General features: G+C 38.2%; 1 protein-coding gene across 1 annotated transcript in view; it reads left to right on the forward strand.

Annotated features, from left to right (window-relative positions):
* The window catches only part of PAK3 (p21 (RAC1) activated kinase 3), a 184,090-nt gene that overhangs the window by 125,287 nt on the left and 39,444 nt on the right, over positions 1 to 19,359 (forward strand). Inside the window, exons 15-17 of the mRNA XM_054723775.1 lie at positions 16,094 to 16,142; positions 16,441 to 16,553; positions 18,309 to 18,426. Of these exons, the coding sequence (XP_054579750.1) occupies positions 16,094 to 16,142; positions 16,441 to 16,553; positions 18,309 to 18,426 (280 nt within the window). The remainder of the gene's footprint in view (positions 1 to 16,093; positions 16,143 to 16,440; positions 16,554 to 18,308; positions 18,427 to 19,359) is intronic.

The raw sequence follows: 19,359 nt of genomic DNA on the forward strand, positions 1-19,359 counted from the left end.
CGGTCGTACATTCTGTCATGACAACACCTGGCTCTTTATATATTAAGATGATAATATGATCAATCCATTGATTGCAAACAAACTTTTTTACAAGCCCTCAATCCCTGTCACTCTAAATTAAGGCTTTAGTTTTAGTTGTAAGGCTTGAGAAAGTAAATATATCATATTAGGTATTTTTCAGACTTTGCTTCTCAATGAAGAGCCCACTTCTTGCTCTAACATGAAGTTCCCATATTGAAGTTGAATCATTTTGAAACTTGTTTCTAAAAGGACTTGATTAATAACAGCTTGTATAAAGAACCTGGCAAAGCAGAGTACAATATAGAACTCAAGGATAAGTGCTGAGAATAAAACCTCTGACTTGTTTATCTTTGAGAAACTATGGACAGGAGCAGAAACGTTGTCCTGTGTGCTTACAGACATGATTCTTTGCATAAGGTCACCCACTCAAAAAGTATTTTCTTCTTCATGGGATCTATTTTGGGTCATACATGGTAGAACACTGCTGTGAGGCACTAAATTAATGTTGTCTGAGATTTATAATAGGCTTTGTGATGAAGGATATTGGAAGTAGATTAGCATTTGTGAAGAATAATGCTTATGGAGCAACGGAAGATGTTTTTTGTTTTTAAAAGCACTGAGTTGTTTGCTGTACCTTATAAAGAAAGATGATGCCACTCGGTCCACCACCATTAGCAGCATTTGTGCACTTTAAGTTGTTTTTTACAGCCATAGTAATGAGCTTGTGTTAAGCCACCTGCCCCCTTTGCCTGTCTAGGCCCTCTTGAAACCAATGGTGCACATTGTGAAACAGCTGCTTAAACTTAATGTTGGAATGAGTAGTTGAGAGTTATCTGGCCTTTCCATAGATTAAGCCCTGTAACTGTGGCCTCATTATCACTGGACTATAACCCACTGAGCTCCCTGGCCCCACACTCATAATTTAAATTTAAATGACCATGAATACTCTGGGGAAAGCCATACCTTAGCTGAAGAATAAAATATTTCCTATTCAGATTCATAATCCTCATAATTATAAACTATACTACTTGGCCTTCGCTATATTCTGTGTACTTAGAAAGAGACTGAGTAAACATGATTTTTATATAATTTTAATTTTTTTTTAATTTAGTGGTACATTTTCAAGAGATAAATCACACAAAAAAATACTGTGAAACTCTCTCTCTCTGAAAGTATTGCATGTGATGGTAACATTGTTCATCTCCATTCCTGAGCCTTAAAGGTTATGTGTCTCAACATAACAAGTAAATGTATAGTAGGTGGTATTGGACAAGATGATATCTATTTTTTATGTCAAGTGCATTAATATACCAAGACAATGTCTAGACAATGGCCTAAAAGTAGTAACTGTATCTTAAATACTCAGCAGAAGATAAAGTCCAATTCTAAGAATTAATCCTAGTCATAATCCACTCTTGGCACATGACCAAATTCTAACTGAATCATAAAACAGAAGAACCATCTTGTATAGTTATACCAAAGTACTAAAATGTACCATGTCCAGCGACAAACTAAATAGCTTAAAGGGACACATGGACTAAGTGAGCAGAAAATTAGAGATGAGAAATATAGGGGTAGACAAAAGTAGGTTTACAGTTGTACATACAATAATACAATAATAAATAAATAATAATATAAGAATAAACTGTGTTTCACATACAATTGTAAACCTACTTTTGCTCACCCCTGTATTTTAGGGAAGTAGCTTAGCATAGTACATACAAATGTGAACTTTGGGAAGTACTACACTTGCACTTAACATTGATGTAAAAATGTTAGATATAACAGAATATGAAATGGTGGTTAAGAGCATGGGCTGTGGAGTCAAACTAATGCAATTTTTAGTTTATCTGCTGACTATGTAAGCTTGGACAAGCTATTTACTATTTCCCAGTTTCAGTTTTCTCATTTGTAAAATGAGAATGCTAGAACTTACCTCATAGGATTGTATAGGGTGAGCATTAAGTGAGATTATCCATCCCTCTACAGAGAGCAGACAGAAAGTAAGGCTCAATCAATGATATAGCCTTTTCTAGCAGCAGCAGCAGCAGCAGAAATAAGAATAGTTGTAAAAAATAGCCATTCTAAATGTGTATTAAATCCTTGACTGTGACCTCATTAACATTAGATTTATATTTTTTAAAACTTAAATGTGCACACTGCCCTATCCTTTTGACTCCCTCAATCTTATTCCTAGGAGGCTCTCCTTGGACCACATTGAGGTCTCTAGTCCTCTTGCCATTTTCTTTTGCACCAGTCCATGAGCTTCCTACTAGCCTCATTTTCCTGTCCTTTCTTTCTTCCTCTAATCCATTGCTATGCTGGAACCAAAGTGACTTATCTAAATTATGTCTTACCATGTTGCTGCTTTAGCGACTACACATGATAATGGGTTGACATTGGGTCTTAGGAGGAAGCATCAAAACATGGCGAAGATTGTTGATAATTAAACTGATTTGTCTTATTAGGAAAAAAAGAGAAATAATGAGTTGTATGCTTCTTTTTAGACCCTTTAGAACATATGCCAATGTTTTCATTTGGGTGTTAAGTGCTTGGCCAGGTCAAGAAGAAATTGTTGGTAAAGCATTTAATGTAATGCCATGAACCCAGCAGTAAACATCACATTATATTTGATGATGAGACCCAACAGTTGAATAATTGGTTGGTTTAATATTCTTGAACCACAGTATAGGTTAACTGAAAATATTTTTCTCAAAATTAGAAGACTTTTGTTACATATTAGCTGTGTCATCTTAGATGATCTCTATTTTTCTTTAAGTCTGCATAATGTTTGATTTATTTATATCATCTAAATGGCTGAGTCTTGTAATAAATAAACAAAAGCCCATCATAAACAAATGTTCTTCCTTCTGCATTCTGGCTTCAATACAATTGGAAAAGAGGGATAATATGAATTAATATAATTAAATGGCATACAAATAAAATTATAGTCTGTGGATGATGATGAAGATAGATGATGATGATGATGTTTGCTAATATTTATTGGCAATTACTATATGTCAGAACTGTTTTTTAAATACTGTATACATTTTATCCTCTAATCCTGAGCCACAGAGAGGTTAAATTATTTACCCAGGGTCACACAACTAGGAACTGGTAGGATGTGAACCTGGGAAGATTTGAGTTGATGGGAGTGAGTACTGTTCTTCTTAACCCATCAGTGAACAAAGAGAGTTCTTTAATAGATTAATAAGAGAAGTGAAATTCACATATGTGCCAGTTAGAATATGGAAAAGCATCAGAATTGGGGTACAGAGAGGTTGTTAGAGGTGCTAAGAAGAAGGTGGAGATAGCACTAAATTTTACTCTGCAGGTTAGTAACTGAGTATGTGTGTTTGAATTAAGGATTCTACAAAGGCTGGAAGTTGAGACAACCAACAACTTATTGGTCAAAGCAGTGAATTATAAATGGCTAACAACATGTTTGGTGTGGGGGTTGGGTGTGAGAAGTGAAGTGGAGGAGGATATCACCATTTTACATTCTGGGACAAGAGTTGGAAGGAAGGGAAAAATGGTTCCCACTAGAGAACTGCATGTGTGTAATAAGACTGGGGAAGGAGAAGTGAGGAGTAAAGTTCATTTTTTAGTTAATAACTGATTCCTAGAGTTTCAGGGTCTTTAAACCTCTTTGGATTAGGGATTCTTGGCAATTCCATATAACCCAAGATTGTTATTCTAGGTTTAGAACTTTAGTAATTTTATTTTTTTTTCATCTTTTTAAAAAATTACTTTATTGATTAAGGTATCACATATTTGTCCTCATCCCCCCCATTCCCATCCCAAACCCCTCCCCACGCATGCCCCCACCCCCCTGTTGTCCGTGATCACTGGTTAGGCTCATATGCAAACACACAAGTCCTTTGGTTGATCTATCTCCCTTAACCCCACCCTCCCCTACTTTCCCTCTGAGGTCTGACAGTCTGATCGATGCTGTTCTTGTTCATCAGTCTATGTTGTTCATAATTTCCCCTAGATGAGTGAGCTCATGTGATACTAGAAATTCACTTATAACAACCAAAAATGAGACGAGCAATAATGATTATGCTGAGAGGCAAATGAATCAGTCTATAGTGAGTTTCTTTCTGGGCCAACAGTTCTTTTGAGTCCCAATTTCTATGTCCAACAGTTCCTTATGTGTGCATAACAGCAATGATATTTCAGTTCTGGATGGTGGACAAATGGTGGTAATGCAGGTCCGACCCTCTCTGGTTTGGTCCTGGGCAACCTGCCATGACGCACAACTGCTGACTGCTAGTATGGCAAGGCATTGTCAGCGTCTTCCGTCTCTGGACTGCTTTTCTTCTGTCTTCATGACTGGAGCACTCCTGTCAATTCCTCTCTATTGCAGGAATCCACATGGTCTCGGAGTTGTTTTCTGAAAATATACAAACATATTCTCGACCAAAAGATAATAAAGGAAGCTTTTCTATAAATTTGACTTTCGATCCTTTTTTCATTTTTTGCCCAAATGATTTTCATTTGGCTTGTTTTGACCCCATGTATGTTTTACATGGGTGTCTTGCTGTTATCATTACAAATAAAAGTTAATTTTCTAGATGTAATCTACTTACAGGATATTTATCCTTACATGATATTCTTCTACTGTCCCCACTTTTTTGGTTTAAATATTAGGAGACTTTTGGAAATTTTATGCTGTAATCTTGATAGCTTTTAAATTTTAATTTTTTGCACTAAAATGTGACTGCTTTAGGTTCATTACATGTTACACAATTTTACCATGAGATGAACTACCAATAAAAATTTTAGTTATCACTTTAGGAACAGCTTTTTTGTCCAGTACAATTGATTTTCCTAGAATATTCACTTATTTCAATTAGCCAATTTAAATTAGCCTGAAAACTTGACTACTATTTTACTCTCAAATTTAATACTCTAACAACCATCTTATTTTACCCTGTAAATGTTAGTGGAAAGGATTATTTGCCTTCTTGAGTAGGCCCTGAGCATTCCTGGTGCTAGGCTGGATTTAGATATCAAAGACCTCAGTTCCCCAGATCATGGGTACAAGACATCTCCATCAAGTCTTATTTCAGTGAGAGGGCATCTGTTGTCGGCCAAGTCTCTGTCTGTTACCTGGGTCCCAATTTGAGCTAGGCATGGGAAGCTAAGTAGCCCTGGGGACAGGAGACCTCCCTCAGAAGGGGTGAGGGTTCAGGCCCCTGCAAATTTGGGGGGTGAAGGTCTGTGCCCGCCTCTGTTGACCCCCAAGTTCTCTCCTGATGGCCCCTTTGCGACTGTGCCTGTCTTAGGTTGTTTCTTCCCTGAGGAATCTTACCCATCTCTGGCTAACCAGCCATCCTCCGGGGCCAAGAAGGGTGATGTGAAGTTCAGTTCTGTCTCCTTGGTCGCCTACGCCCCCGTGGCCTCCACGCCCAGCACCTGGCTTGGGATCCCCTCGCCTGCTGGCAGGGCCCCAGCACTGATCACATATCTTGTGGAACCCAGGTTTCTTCTCCAGGGAGGACCCAGCTCACCCCACTGGGCGAGAGACAGATCCATGGTACCAGCCATCATGAGGCTTCAACCTTCGCATGAATGGAAAGCTCAGGCCACAGCTGTGGACAATTGGATTGTGTGAAGAGGGTCCTTGTTGGCCAAAAGGGCAAGAGGAGCCAATATAGAATGCTCAGGTGCCTTCCCAGGGGGCCCTGTACACAGTGGAAGGCATTAAATCCTTTCACGTCCTTTTTAAATTGCTGCCAGACATTCAAAGAATTAGTTTGTAAGTTTGTTTGGGCTAATTGTATATTATGTTGTTGCAATTCTAAAATATCTAGAGATGTGTTACCTTTGTCTCCAAACACCAAAAAGATGATTTTTTATTGATACCCAAGGGTGTGAGGTATTATTATAGGTAACGGGGATAACACAAATCTGGGGAAAATTATAATGACACTGTAGAATAATATCATGTAAGGATATTCTTTGCTCTAGGCCATGGCAATTCCATTTCAAACTGGCTGCCAATTTCTTTTTGTATAGACAAGGTCTTAGTTACATTTTCTACTCCTCTCCCAGGAGCAAGTAGTGGTAGTCCCTTTCTTTGGTGTCCACACAAGCCAAAAACCTCTCTTTAATTTTATATACAAAGGAGCAATGGTTTGATTTTGTGTCATACAAAAGGGAAGTTGGGTGGAGACCCCTGTGTAATTATACTTCCTTGCCGCCCCCCACCCCCGCCATAGTCCTTCTGGATGACCAAGGTGTTTGGTATTATTGGTGACTACATCAGGAGGGGGATCAGCCCACATAAGGGCTTTTACCAATGAAGGGTCAAGAACATAAGTCCAAAATACTTCTCCATTAGCCCCAGGTAATATTACCGTACAGCTGATGACTGCTAGCATGGAAAGTAAGATGTTCTCAGGCATCCTTGGGGTTCTGGTTACCTCACAATTTCTTTTATATATATATATATATATATATATATATATATATATATATATATATATATTTTATTATTAATATTTTTATTATATGTGTCCTTATTCCCCCATTACCCCCATCCCCAATTTATGCCCCACCCCCCCTGTTGTCTGTGTCCATTGATTAGGCTTAGTGCATGTACACAAGTCCCTCGGTTGATCTCTCCCCCTTTCTCCCACTGACCCCCTCCTTCCCTGAGGTTTGAGGTTCTGATCAACGTTTCTCAGTCTCTGGATCTGTTCTTGTTCATCAGTCTATACCGTTCATTATATTCCACAAATGAGTGAGATCATGTGATATTTATCTTTCTCTGCCTGGCTTATTTCACTTAGCATAATGCTCTCCATCTCCATCCATGTTGTTGCAAATGGTAGAAGCTCCTTCTTTTTTACTGCAGTATAGTATTCCATTGTGTAGATATACCACAGTTTTTTAATCCACTCATCTGCTGATGGGCATTTGGTTTGTTTCCAAATATTAGCTATTGTGAATTGTGCTGGTATGAACATAGGGGTATATATATCCTTTCTGATTCGTGTTTCTAGTTTCTTGGGATATATTCCTAGGAGTGGGATCACTAGGTCAAATGAGAGTTCCATTTTTAGTTTTTTAAGGAAACACCATACTGTTCTCCACAGTGGCTGTTCCAGTCTGCAATCCCACCAGCAGGGCAAAAGAGTTCTCTGCATCATCGCCAACACTTGTTGTTTGTTGATTTGTGGATGATAGCCATTCTGACAGGTGTGAGATGGTACCACATTGTTGTTTTGATTTGCAACTCTCTGATGATAAGTGACTTTGAGCAGGTTTTCATATGTCTCTTGGCCTTCCTTCTTTCTTCTTTCGAAAAGTGTCTATTTAGATCAGTTGCCCATTTTTTGATTGTGTTGTTTATCTTCTTTTTGTTAAGTTGTATGAGTTCTCTGTAAATGTTGGAGATTAAACCCTGATCTTTGATATCATTGGCAACTATGTTCTCCCATGCAGTGGGCTTTCTTGTTGTTTAGTTGATGGTTTCCTTTGCTGTGCAAAAGCTTTTTATTTTGATGTATTTCCATTTGTTTATTTTCTCTTTAGCTTCCATTGCCCTAGGAGCAGTATCAGTGAAAAAGTTCTTTTGGCATATGTCTGAGATTTTGCTGCCTGTGGATTCCTCTAGTATTTTTATGGTTTCCAGTCTTATGTTTAAGTCCTTTATCCATTTTGAATTTATTTTTGTGTATGGTGAAAGTTGGTGATCTAGTTTCATTTTTTTGCACGTATCTGTCCAATTTTCCTGAAACCATTTGTTGAAGAGACTGTCTTGACTCCATTGTATGTTCATGCCTCCTTTGTCAAATAGTAATTAGGCATAGTGGTTTGAATTGATTTCTGGGTTCTCTATTCTATTCCATTGATCTATGTGTCTGTACTTGTGCCAGTTCCAGGCTGTTTTAAGAACAGTGGCTTTGTAATACATATTGAAATCTGATATTGAGATCCCACCTACTTTGTTCTTCTTTCTCAGGATTGCTGTAGCTATTCAGGGTCTTTTTTATTCCAGGTGAATTTTTGGAGACTTCGTTCTAGGTCTGTGAAATATGCCATTGGTATTTTAATGGGAAGTGCATTGAATTTATAAATTTCTTTGGGTAGTATGGACATTTTGATGATGTTGATTCTACCAATCCATGAACATGGTATCTTCTTACATCTGTTTATGTCTTCCTCTATCTCTTTTTTCAGTGTCTTGTAGTTTTCCACGTATAGGTCTTTTACTTCCTTAGTTAAGTTTATTCCTAGGTATCTTAATTTTTTTGGTGCCATGGTAAATGGGATTTCTTTTTTAGTCTCTCTTTCTGTAAGTTCACTATTGATGTATAGAAATGCCATAGATTTCTTGGTGTTAATTTTGTATCCTGCTACAGTGTCAAATTCGTTTCTTAAATCTAATAATTTTTTGATGGAGTCTTTAAGGATTTCTATATATAGTATCATGTCATCTGCGAATAAGGACAGTTTTACTTCTTTTCCAATTTGCATGCCTTTTATTTCTTCTTCTTGTCTGATTGCAATGGCTAGTACTTCCAGTACTATGTTGAACAGGAGTGGTGAGAGTGGGCATCCCTGTCTTGTTCCTGTTCTTAGGGGAAATGGTTTTAGTTTTTGCCCATTGATTATGATGTTGACTGTAGGTTTGTCATATATGGCTTTTATTATGTTGAGGTCTGATCCTTCTATTCCCACCTTGCTGAGAGTTTTTAAGAAAGGGTTCTGGATTTTGTCAAATGCTTTTTCTGCATCAATTGATATGACTATATGATTTGTATCTCTCAATTTGTTTATGTGATGTATCATGTTTATTGATTTGCATATATTGCACCATCCTTAGATCTCTGGGATAAATCTTACTTGGTCATGGTGTATGATATTTCTGATGTACTGTTGGATCCGATTTGCTAGAATTTTGTTGAGGATTTTGGCATCTATGTTCATGAGGGATATTGGACTGTAATACTCTTTCATTGTGTTGTCTTTATCTGGTTTTGGTATTAGGGTGATGCTGGCTTCATAGAAGGAGCTTGGAAGTGTTCCTTCCTCTTGAATTTTTTGTAATAGTCTGAGGAGGATAGGTTTTAGTTCTTCCTTGAATGTTTCATAAAATTCCCTGTGAAGCCATCTGTCTCCGGGCTTTTGTTTCCTGGAAGCTTTTTGATGATTGCTTCAATTTCTTCCATAGTTATCACCTTATTGAGGTTTTTAGAATCTTCCTAAGTTTTGGAAGATTGTATTTTTCTATGAATGTGTCCATTTCTTCTAGGTGGTCTAGTTTGTTAGAATAGAGTTTTTCATAGTATTTTTTAATGATCTTTTGTATTTCGGTGGGGTCTGTTGTTATTTCACCTCTTTCATTTCTGATTTTGTTTATTTGGGTCCTCTCTCTTTGATTCTTGGTGAGCCTGGCTAGAGGTTCATCAATCTTGTTTATCCTTTTGAAGAACCAGCTCTTGGTTTTGTTGATCTTGTGTATTGTTTTTTTGGTCTCTATGTCTTTCATTTCTGCTCTGATCTTTATTATTTCCTTTCTTCTGCTCACTGTGGGCTTTTCTTGTTGCTCCCTTTCTAATTCTTTGAGTTGTTGAGTTAGATGATCTATTACCATTTTTTCTTGTTTGTTGAGGTAGGCCTGTAGAGCTATAAACTTCCCTCTCAGGACTGCTTTCATTGTGTCCCATAGGATTTGCAATGTTGTGTTATTATTGTCATTAGTCTCCAGAATGTTTTTAATTTCTTCTTTGATCTCATTGATAACCCAATCATTGTTTAGTAGCATGCTATTCAGCCTCCAAGTGTTTTGGTATTTTGGAATGTTTTTATTGTAGTTTATTTCTAATATTATGCTATTGTGGTCTGAAAAAATGTTTGATATGATTTCAATCTTTTTGAATTCGTGGAGACTTTGCTTGTGACCCAATATGTGGTCTATTTTTGAAAATGTCCCATGTGCACTTGAGAAGAACGTATATTCCATGGCTTTGGCGTGAAATGCTCTGAAGATGTCAGTTAGGTATCATTTAGAATTGTTGTTTCTTTTCTTATTTTTTGTCTAGATGATTTATCCAGTGATGTCAGTGGTGTATTAAAGCCCCCTACTATGATTGTATTGATGTCAATCTCTCCTTTGATGTCGTCCAGGAGATTTTTTATGTATTTGGGTGCTCTGCATTGGGTGCATATATGTTTATCAGAGTTACATCTTCTTATTGAATTGCTCCCTTTAGTATTATTAAGTGGCCTTCTTTATCTCTTATGGTCTTTACTTTGAGGTCTATTTTATCAGCAATAAGTATCGCAACCCCATATATTTTCTTATTTCCATTTGCCTGAAAAATATTTTTCCATCCCTTCACTCTCAGTCTATGGGAATCCTTTGCTCTGAGGTGGGTCTCTTGTAGCCAGCAAATATATAGGTCATATTTTCTTATCCATTCAGCTACCCTATGTCTTTTGATTGGTGCATTTAATTCATTTACGTTTAATGTTATTATTGACAAGTACCTGTTTGTTGTCATATTTTTCCTTAGTGTTTTTGTTTCTTCTTGCCTTTCTCTTTCTTCTTTTTACAGCAGTCCCTTTAGCATTTCTTGCATTCCTGGGTTGGTAGTGATAAACTCTCTTAGCCCTTTTTTGTCTGTGAAGCTCCTGATTCCACCTTCAATTTTGAATGATAGCCTTGCTGGGTATAGTATTCTTGGATTCAGACCCTTGCTTTGCATCACTTTGTATATTTCATTCCATTCCCTTCTGGCCTGGTGTGTTTCTGTTGAGAAATCAGTTGATATTCTAATAGGAGATCCCTTGTAGGTAACTTTCTGTCTCTCTCTGGCAGTCTTTAAGATTCTTGCTTTGTCGTTGGTGTTCGTCAATTTAATTACGATATGTCTTGCCATCGGTCTTTTGGGGTTCAACTTGTTTGGAACTCTGTGTACTTCTTGGACTTGGATATTTTTTTTTTCTTACCAATATCAGGGAAGTTTTCTGTCATTATTACTTCAAACAGGTTTTCTATTCCTTGCTTCTCTTCCTCTCCTTCTGGTATATCTATTAAGCGAATGTTATTTCATTTTGTGTTATCCCAAAGCTCCCTTAGGCTATCCTCTTGCTTTTTAAGTCTTCTTTCCAGTTGCTGCTGTGTTTGTTTCCAGCTTGTCTTCTACTTCACTGATGCAGTCCTCAGCCTCTTCTAGTCTACTTTTTAAGCCTTCCATTGTGTTTTTTATTGCAGTTATGTCATTCTTTATCTCCTCTTGGTTTCTTTTCATGTTGGTGACATTCTCATTCAGCTCCTTACAGGTCTCATTGAGTTGTGTGTATTTGTCCTCCAACCATTTAAACATCCTTATAACCATTACTCTGAATTCTATCTCTGATAAGCTGCTAACTTCAGATTCATTTAACTCCCTTTCTGGAGATTCCTCTTTTCCTTTCCTTTGGGGATTGCTTTTTTTGTCTTCCCATGTTTTCCTGTAATGTTTTAGTTGTAGATCCACTTGCTTTGCTACCCAGGTTCTTTTGGGGATGGTGCTACTGGTGTAATCTCTCAGTTCTCCTGGGCTTGGTAATCTAGTGTAGCTCCCTATTTGATCTATTTGGGTTCTCTTGATGTAGGCCTGAAATTTTGAGAGCCACAAGTGTGGTGTCTAGAAGTCAGCAGCTATGGAGGAGAGTGTCCCAGTTTTTGCTGTCTTGCACCCTTAGTTGAAATTGCACGTGTCCAGCGGGGACTCACAGTGGCACCCAGGAACCGTCTGCTGGGGAAGCTCACAGTGGCTCCCACTAGCCCCCTGTGTGTAGATGGGCTCAGGGTGCCTGCCTGTTGAAAATTTGCATCTGTGGAGGTGTATTTGCCGGCACAGAGCTCTGATGCACTCTGAGGGGTCCTGGCACTGGGGTTGAGCAGCTAGGTTGAATGTGGGAAGTTATTCAGGAACAGGGGTTTCAGAATTTCTGCTGCAGGGCAATGTGGCCTTGTCTGTACAGAATCACACCCAGCAGGGGCTCCAAGCAGCTCCCCAGAGGACCCTGTGGATATATGGGTGCAGGATGCCTTCCCTTGTCTGTGGCTGTGAGTTTGCAGGCTCTGGAAGTGTGTGCACGAACTGGTGGTGCTTTTGCCTGCACAGAGCTCTGATGCACTCTGTGGGGCCCTGGCACTGAAGTTAAGCAGCTAGGGTGTATGTGGGAAGTTATTCAGGAGAAAGGAGTTCAGAGTTTCCGCTGTGGGGCAGCGCGTCCTTGCCTGTACAGAATCACACCCAGCAGGGGCTCCAAGCAGCTCCCCAGAGGACCCTGTGCATATATGGGTGCAGGATGCCTTCCCTTGTCTGTGGCTATGAGTTTGCAGGCTCTGGAAGTGTGTGCGCGGACTGGTGGTGCGTTTGCCCGTGCAGAGCTCTGACACACTCTGAGGGGCCCTGGCACTGAAGTTGCACAGCCGGGGTGTCTGTGGGCAGTTATTTAGGAAGAAGCAGTTCAGAATTTGTACTGCAGGGCTGCGCACCCTTGTCTGTGCAGAATCACACCCTCGGGGGCTCTTAGTGGTTCCCAAGTACTGCCTGGGTAGTGGAGTGCCTGGGTGCCTAGGGGGCTGAAACACAGCGAATCCTGAGTTCCAGCCCTGGGGGAGGGGCAGGTTTTACTTACTGCTGTCAGGCAGCACACCTTTGGAAGTGAAGGTCCCAGGGTCCGCGCATCTGCAGCTGGCCTGGCAGGTCTTCTACCAGAGTGGCTGTAGTGTCCTGGTTTGCTTCCGAGACCAGACTGGGTGGTGGCAAGGCTAGGATTCTAGTCTCAAGCAGTTCTGTTCTTCAAGATGGCAAGGTCTCTGTGCCGCTTGTGTACTCCCTGGAGTATTTGCAGTGGCCACGGGGTTTTGCCATCTAAGACTGCCGGATTGAAAGGCCCCTGGAAGAACTGCAGGGTCTATCTCTCCCTATTTCACTCACACACACACCCACACGCGTCCACACACACCTCTGTCACTCCTTCACTCGATCACACACTCTCCCTCCCTACCTTCCTGCAGGTCGCCATCTTACTCTCCTCTCTAGAACTTTAGTAATTTTAAAATAATAAAGGGCTAAGGGAGGGGAGTTACAAAAACCCCAAGGATTTGAAAGGTTAAGATCTGGAGATGTTAAACTAGAATCCCCCTTACACTTCAAGTCAATCACAATTTTAACCCCTAGGACAGTGGAAATGGGCTTAGAGAGTGGAGGATGAGATGGTGAAAAAAAAGGAAAGCCACCTTGGCAGAAATTTTGGGCCTCTCTCTCTAGGCTTTCACTGGAATAGCTCCCATTTTATATGGAGGGTTTCTGCATATGATAAAGCTTTCCTCATTTGATAAAGGGGTTCCAAACTTAAAGAAAAAGGCAGCACTAGCAGGCTTGGCTCAGTGGCTAGAGTGTTGGCCTGTGGACTCAAGGACCCTTAGTTCTATTCTGGTCAAGGGCATATGCCTGGGTTGCCGGCTGGATCCCCAGTAGGGGGTGTGCAAGAGGCAGCCAATTAATGATTCTCTCTCATCATTGATGTTTCTATCTCTCTCTCCCTCTCCTTTTCTGTCTGAAATCAGTAAAAAAAAAAAAAAAAAAAAAAAAAAAAAGAACTCATAGTTTAGTGTATTTTCTTATAAAATAAAAATAAAAAGGCAAAACCACTTTAGTAAGAAAAAAAGGACATGGAACCTCTAAAATGTATTCTAATAGTCCTTGTCCTTTTTAAAAATAGTGATGGACGCTAACAATGTTTGGCTGGGAGAATGGGAAGAGCCAACTAACAACTCAGCAAGTGAGTCATCCTTACTGTGAAACCAGTAATAGCAGCAGCAACAACAATGACAATATTAGCAGTTACCATATTAAAGCACTAACTCTGATCTGGGAAAATGGCTAAATGCTTACACAGACTGTGCTATTTAATTCTCTGACTTCTAAGAGATAGAAATACTTTATCTAATTTTGCAGATATCATCACTTTTTTGCATCTGAAGGAATTGAGCAAGTGGTCTACATATATAGGAATAAACCAAGTAAAGGCATTTTTAAATTTAATTCTGCATATAGATTTGAGTAGTTGCTCAGGGCTTATACAACTGAAATACTAGTACACACTAGGTTGAGGTGACCTGTTCCTTTAAACTCAGGTAATTCTGAGTTTGGAAGGGCAAAACACAAACTGGCCTCTAAAATCAGGAAGGTCTGATTTTTTTTCCAAGAGGGAAGAGTTTTATGTAGACTTGAGTAAAAGAAGAAATGCTTTCTTCACATAAATGCAAGGTTTTATTTCAATTGCATATTTGCTTAAAAAGACTTTCATTATTTGGTTTATTCAACAAATAGTTATTGAACACCAACTATGTGTTCTGAGCCCTGAATTTAAACATAAAATTGAGAGAGCAACTTGTTTAATATAATCCTTAAACCTAAGGAATTTCTGAAATTACCAAATTCTGGTTTAGAGAGCACCTATTGATTAAGTGTGATTTCTCACTCTAATTTCAATAGATATTTAAATACCCATGCAGAGTGACAAGAGCACTACAGTTTATAGATGCTAGATCATGGAATTAAAGAATATTAAAAATTAAGTAACCCATTTTCTATATTTTGCAGGTCAAAGAGTCAGACAGGCTTATATTATAAACTCTATAACCTTGGACAGGTTTCTTAACCTCTCTGAGCCTCAGATTCCTTATCTATAATATGGGAATAATAGCACTTGCCTTATAGAAATACGGTAAAGATGACATAAGACCGTTTATATAAAATTCTTCTGACACATGCAACATGCTGAATATATGTTATCTGTTATTGTGATTACTATTTTCCAAGTGAGGGGACTGAAACACAGAGAGTGGAAGTGACTAGCCTAAGGTCACACAGCTTGTTAATGTTAGGACAAACATTAGAACTCAAATCTCTATTAGTACTCAAATATTCCTTAAACTACACCACCAATTTTAATCCTTAGGAACAGGTAATATAAATTTCCTAGGCCTGTGATATTTTAGCTCATCCAGAGGGAAAAATGACAAGGAAATGGCTGACATAGCAAGAGAATTCCTGGACTCAAAAAACAAAACAGCAAGGGATAAATAGAGAACAAATGAGAAACAACAATTACCAGAAAGTTTAGACAGCAGTGTTAAAGCATTACTATTCCTGGTGAATTACAGAACTGATATCTATTCTCCTCCCACTCTTCCTCCTCTTCTTCCTCTTTTTTTATTCACCACAAACATTCCACAAAAATGACTAGGTTTTTGCTTTTCCTGGAGATGGGGGGTGGGGTGGTGTTTCAGGATGCAAAAGTGTTTCACAAAATTTTACCATGAAGTCAGCTTTATTAGACAATTTTTATTTGAAAAGCAAAGGAGCCTTGTAATTCAAGTTATAATGGACACATGAGTACTACCAAGTTAAGAAATGATATATTTTTAAAAGCATAGTGGAGTGTAACCTCATAGTAGAAGCTGTTGAGAAATATAGCAAAAAGAAAAAAAAGGCTTAACAGTAAAGCCATATTGTTATTGGTTTGTGTAGCTATTGGTTAAGTACAGCACTGAGAATGATTTATTTGTTAGATGAAGATATTAAGAATTAGAAATATATTTTAAAAGCTACTCTGTTTATATGATAAAAGAAACAATTAACTTAAAGTTGGCTAAGCAAAAAAAAAAAGATATATTCTTTCCTAAACTATACTTAAGTTTAATTCGATAACTGTCATGTTGGTTGTTGCAACATCCAAGGAGTATTTAAAATGTTCCAGGAGATTTCTAAAAGGAGCAAGGACACTTTGCTCAGTTTATTACTGTGTAGTACCATGGCACACAGATTGCTGCCAGGAAGTCTGACTGGATTTCCTGGCCCACCAAAAGAAATATGCCATGACTACTTCTGGTGTAATTACTGTACAAAATGGTTGTTACTTTTTTACTTCATCCTTTAATCTTGAGTTTGTTGATATCCTTCTCCTAAAAATAATTACATTTATTTCAAAGACAACATATTGATAGCACTTTGATTGCTTATTCAGTTGATAATTTTCACCTTCACAGGGCATCGGGTACAGTTTATACAGCACTTGACATTGCAACAGGACAAGAGGTAAGTGCTAATATTCAATCCTGACTTTTACTTTCCTTTATTCATATTAATCAGATTTCCTCTGATGGCATCTACTCCTGAAAAAAAATGGGTACCACTGGATTGATATTGTAGTTTTCTTTATTGGTGTCTAAAATATCTGAAGTAGATAGTTTACTCATGATTAACCACAGAAAAAGGGGCTTTGTGGCACCAAGACAAAGCTTCTTAAGATAAAGAATTTGTATACCCCAAAATATGGATGTTTGTTTTTGGCCTAATAATTATAATACATTCTTATATTTTAATCATCATTCAGGTGGCCATAAAGCAGATGAACCTTCAACAGCAGCCCAAAAAGGAATTAATTATTAATGAAATTCTGGTCATGAGGGAAAATAAGAACCCCAATATTGTTAATTATTTAGATAGGTAAGTGTGCTCTCTAATTGTGTACTTGTTTTTTATGGAATGCAATTTTATTGGCAAATTACTTTATTTAAGATCTATTTAGCATTCATTGTATAAATATTTCTCAAATGTTACAAAATAGAGTATCAGATCTATTGATAAACTTGCATCCACTTATCTTTGTCCACCCATCAAACGTTTGAAGACACATTTTATAGTCTTATTTTTAAACATGAGCAGTTTTTGTAATTTCCTTTTGAGAATCATGACTTCTTGTTTGCAGGAAATAGCCTACTGCATATAGGAGAGGGCTGTGGTGCATTAAATTCAAGTGTTTGATTGAAGCTAGTGCAGTCTCTGGGTGTCTAAGTGAGGAAGCCTGACTAAGATGGCCCCGCTTTAATGTGTGCTTTGTAATTAACTGACAGTGAGGCCCAGGGAATTTAAACTTTAATTTCAAACCTTTTTCCTAGACCAGGTAATGAATGTCTCTTTCATCAGTGGTATTAGCAATGGGTTATAAAAATAAATAAATAAATAAATAAATAAATAAATAAATAAATAAATAGGCATTTAAAGACAGCACCAGCTCTTCAATTGTGGTTAACATCTGTCTCCTTCAATTTCAATAAGTGATTGTTTAGCACCACTGTGCTGTGTACTCTGGGGGTACAAAGGAAATTAGACTGGGTCTACAATATCAGCAAGTTTAGGATCCTGCTTTCTGTATTTTGCACCAGGTGGACCAGTAGTACAGCAGAGGAAAGGGAGACAAAAAAAGGGAGGGTCAAATTTTATAGTAGAAATCAGTGTTTCATAAAGTGTCACAACTGCCTTCTATCAGAACTGACACTTCATCACAGTAAATCCATTGCAAACATTAATCTCTTTGATTTAGTGACTACTTGAAAACATTTCAGTAATCAATTCAGTAGAATTAAAAAAAAAATAATGCCAAGATCTGAATAATTATTCTGTACATCTGTATGCCATGTGGCCAGTTCAGTATAAGTCAACGTTGTGATTTGGGTTATCCAAAAGGGCTATCCATTGATCCTGTTCATTGAAACTAGCTTTTACAAGGAATATAGTAGTCAGTAACCAAAAGCCTCCCTGTTCTTTTCCTTCCTCCATGGTGCACAGTCATATCTAGTGGTCCTTTGATTTCCATAAATATTCTCTTCCAATGTTAAGGAAGTGTCTCATTATCACTATCACTGATCTCCTCCTCCTCCTCCTCCTCCTCCTCCTCCTCCTCCTCCTCCTCCTCTTCCTCCTCCTCCTCCTCCTCCTCTTCCTCCTCCTCCTCCTCCTCCTCCTCCTCCTCCTCCTCCTCCTCCTCTTCCTCCTCCTCCTTCTTCTCCTTCTTCTTCTTCTTCTTCTTCTTCTTCTTCTTCTTCTTCTTCTTCTTCTTCTTCTTCTTCTTCTTCTGCTAATCCTCACCTGAGGATATTTTCCCATTGATTTTTAGAGATAGTGGAAGGGAACGAAGAGAGAGAGAGAGAGAGAAACATCAGTTGCCTCCTGCATCAAGGCCAAGGATGGAGTCTGCAACCGAGGTAGGTATCCTTGACTGGGAATCGAACCGAGGACCCTTCAGCCTGCAGGCCAAGACTCTATCCACTGAGCAAAACCAGCTAGGGCAATATTCTCTTCTTGTTATTTAATATAATCAAATGCATAGAAACTGAATGCAAATTACCTTTTTAATAGGAATATGGAAGAGTCCCCACTTTCTTAGGCCAGAGTCAACGTCTTTTTCTTTTTTTGTTATAGCTACTTAGTGGGTGATGAACTATGGGTAGTCATGGAATATTTGGCTGGTGGCTCTTTGACTGATGTGGTCACAGAGACCTGTATGGATGAAGGACAGATAGCAGCTGTCTGCAGAGAGGTAAGAAAATACAGTGTTTCTAGCTGATGATAACACCAAAATTGGCAGTTCCTTCTTTATCCCTGATTATTCAGAATGTTCATAACATCAAAGTAATAATAGCATATTTTTTCTCAAAAAAAATTGGAGACCCTAAATTCAGTTTAAATCCTAACATAATGACACTCCTCTTCCCCAGCCCCTAGTTTATTTTAGCTGCTTTGCTATGAATCTTTTGAGTTCCATTATGCCATCCACAAGGTACCATATCTAAGCCTGAATGGTTTTAAGTCTCAGTGAACATGGGAAACAGTAATGTTGGCAAGGAACTTCTTTCTGATTTGGAGGAATTTTTACATAGTAGTTATTTTGTCTTGGATGTGCAATGTGAGCCATGTAAAAATACAAACCATATTATAATCACATCATTTTTTAGAAGGTAACTTAACCAAGGTCTTCCCTCAGCCTGGAAAGTAGTTACTTTCATAGTACAAGTTGGGCATCCCTCATAGCCCTCTAATGTGTTTTAAGTGTCTGCCTCTTTTCCAATAGCAGTGTCATAATACTTATTTTCAATTTAAAACAAGAATATTTCATTATATTAATTTTTTCAATATTAAAACCTCTTTCCATTGGAATTTTATCTTGGACCTTACCATCTACCACATTTATTGTAGTAAGATATTCTATAGATACATTAGGAACTCTGAACCACTGAAACTTGAAAACCATTGATAGAAAAACAGAACAAAACAAAGTAATTTCAGCTAGTCTTTGCTTTATTTTAAATTGCTCATATAAATTTCCTCCTTCTTTGTTCTCCTCTCATTCTCATTTCCTCCTCCCCAAACATGCATACATATCCACTAAAAACAGATATTTTCTATTCATGCAATGAATCAAACTTTTAATATTTAGGAGTATATTGGGCCCTGAGTCTGTTGTTTCCATCTT

Source organism: Eptesicus fuscus, chromosome 1, assembly GCF_027574615.1.
Source record: "Eptesicus fuscus isolate TK198812 chromosome 1, DD_ASM_mEF_20220401, whole genome shotgun sequence".
Taxonomy (NCBI): Eukaryota; Metazoa; Chordata; class Mammalia; order Chiroptera; family Vespertilionidae; genus Eptesicus; species Eptesicus fuscus.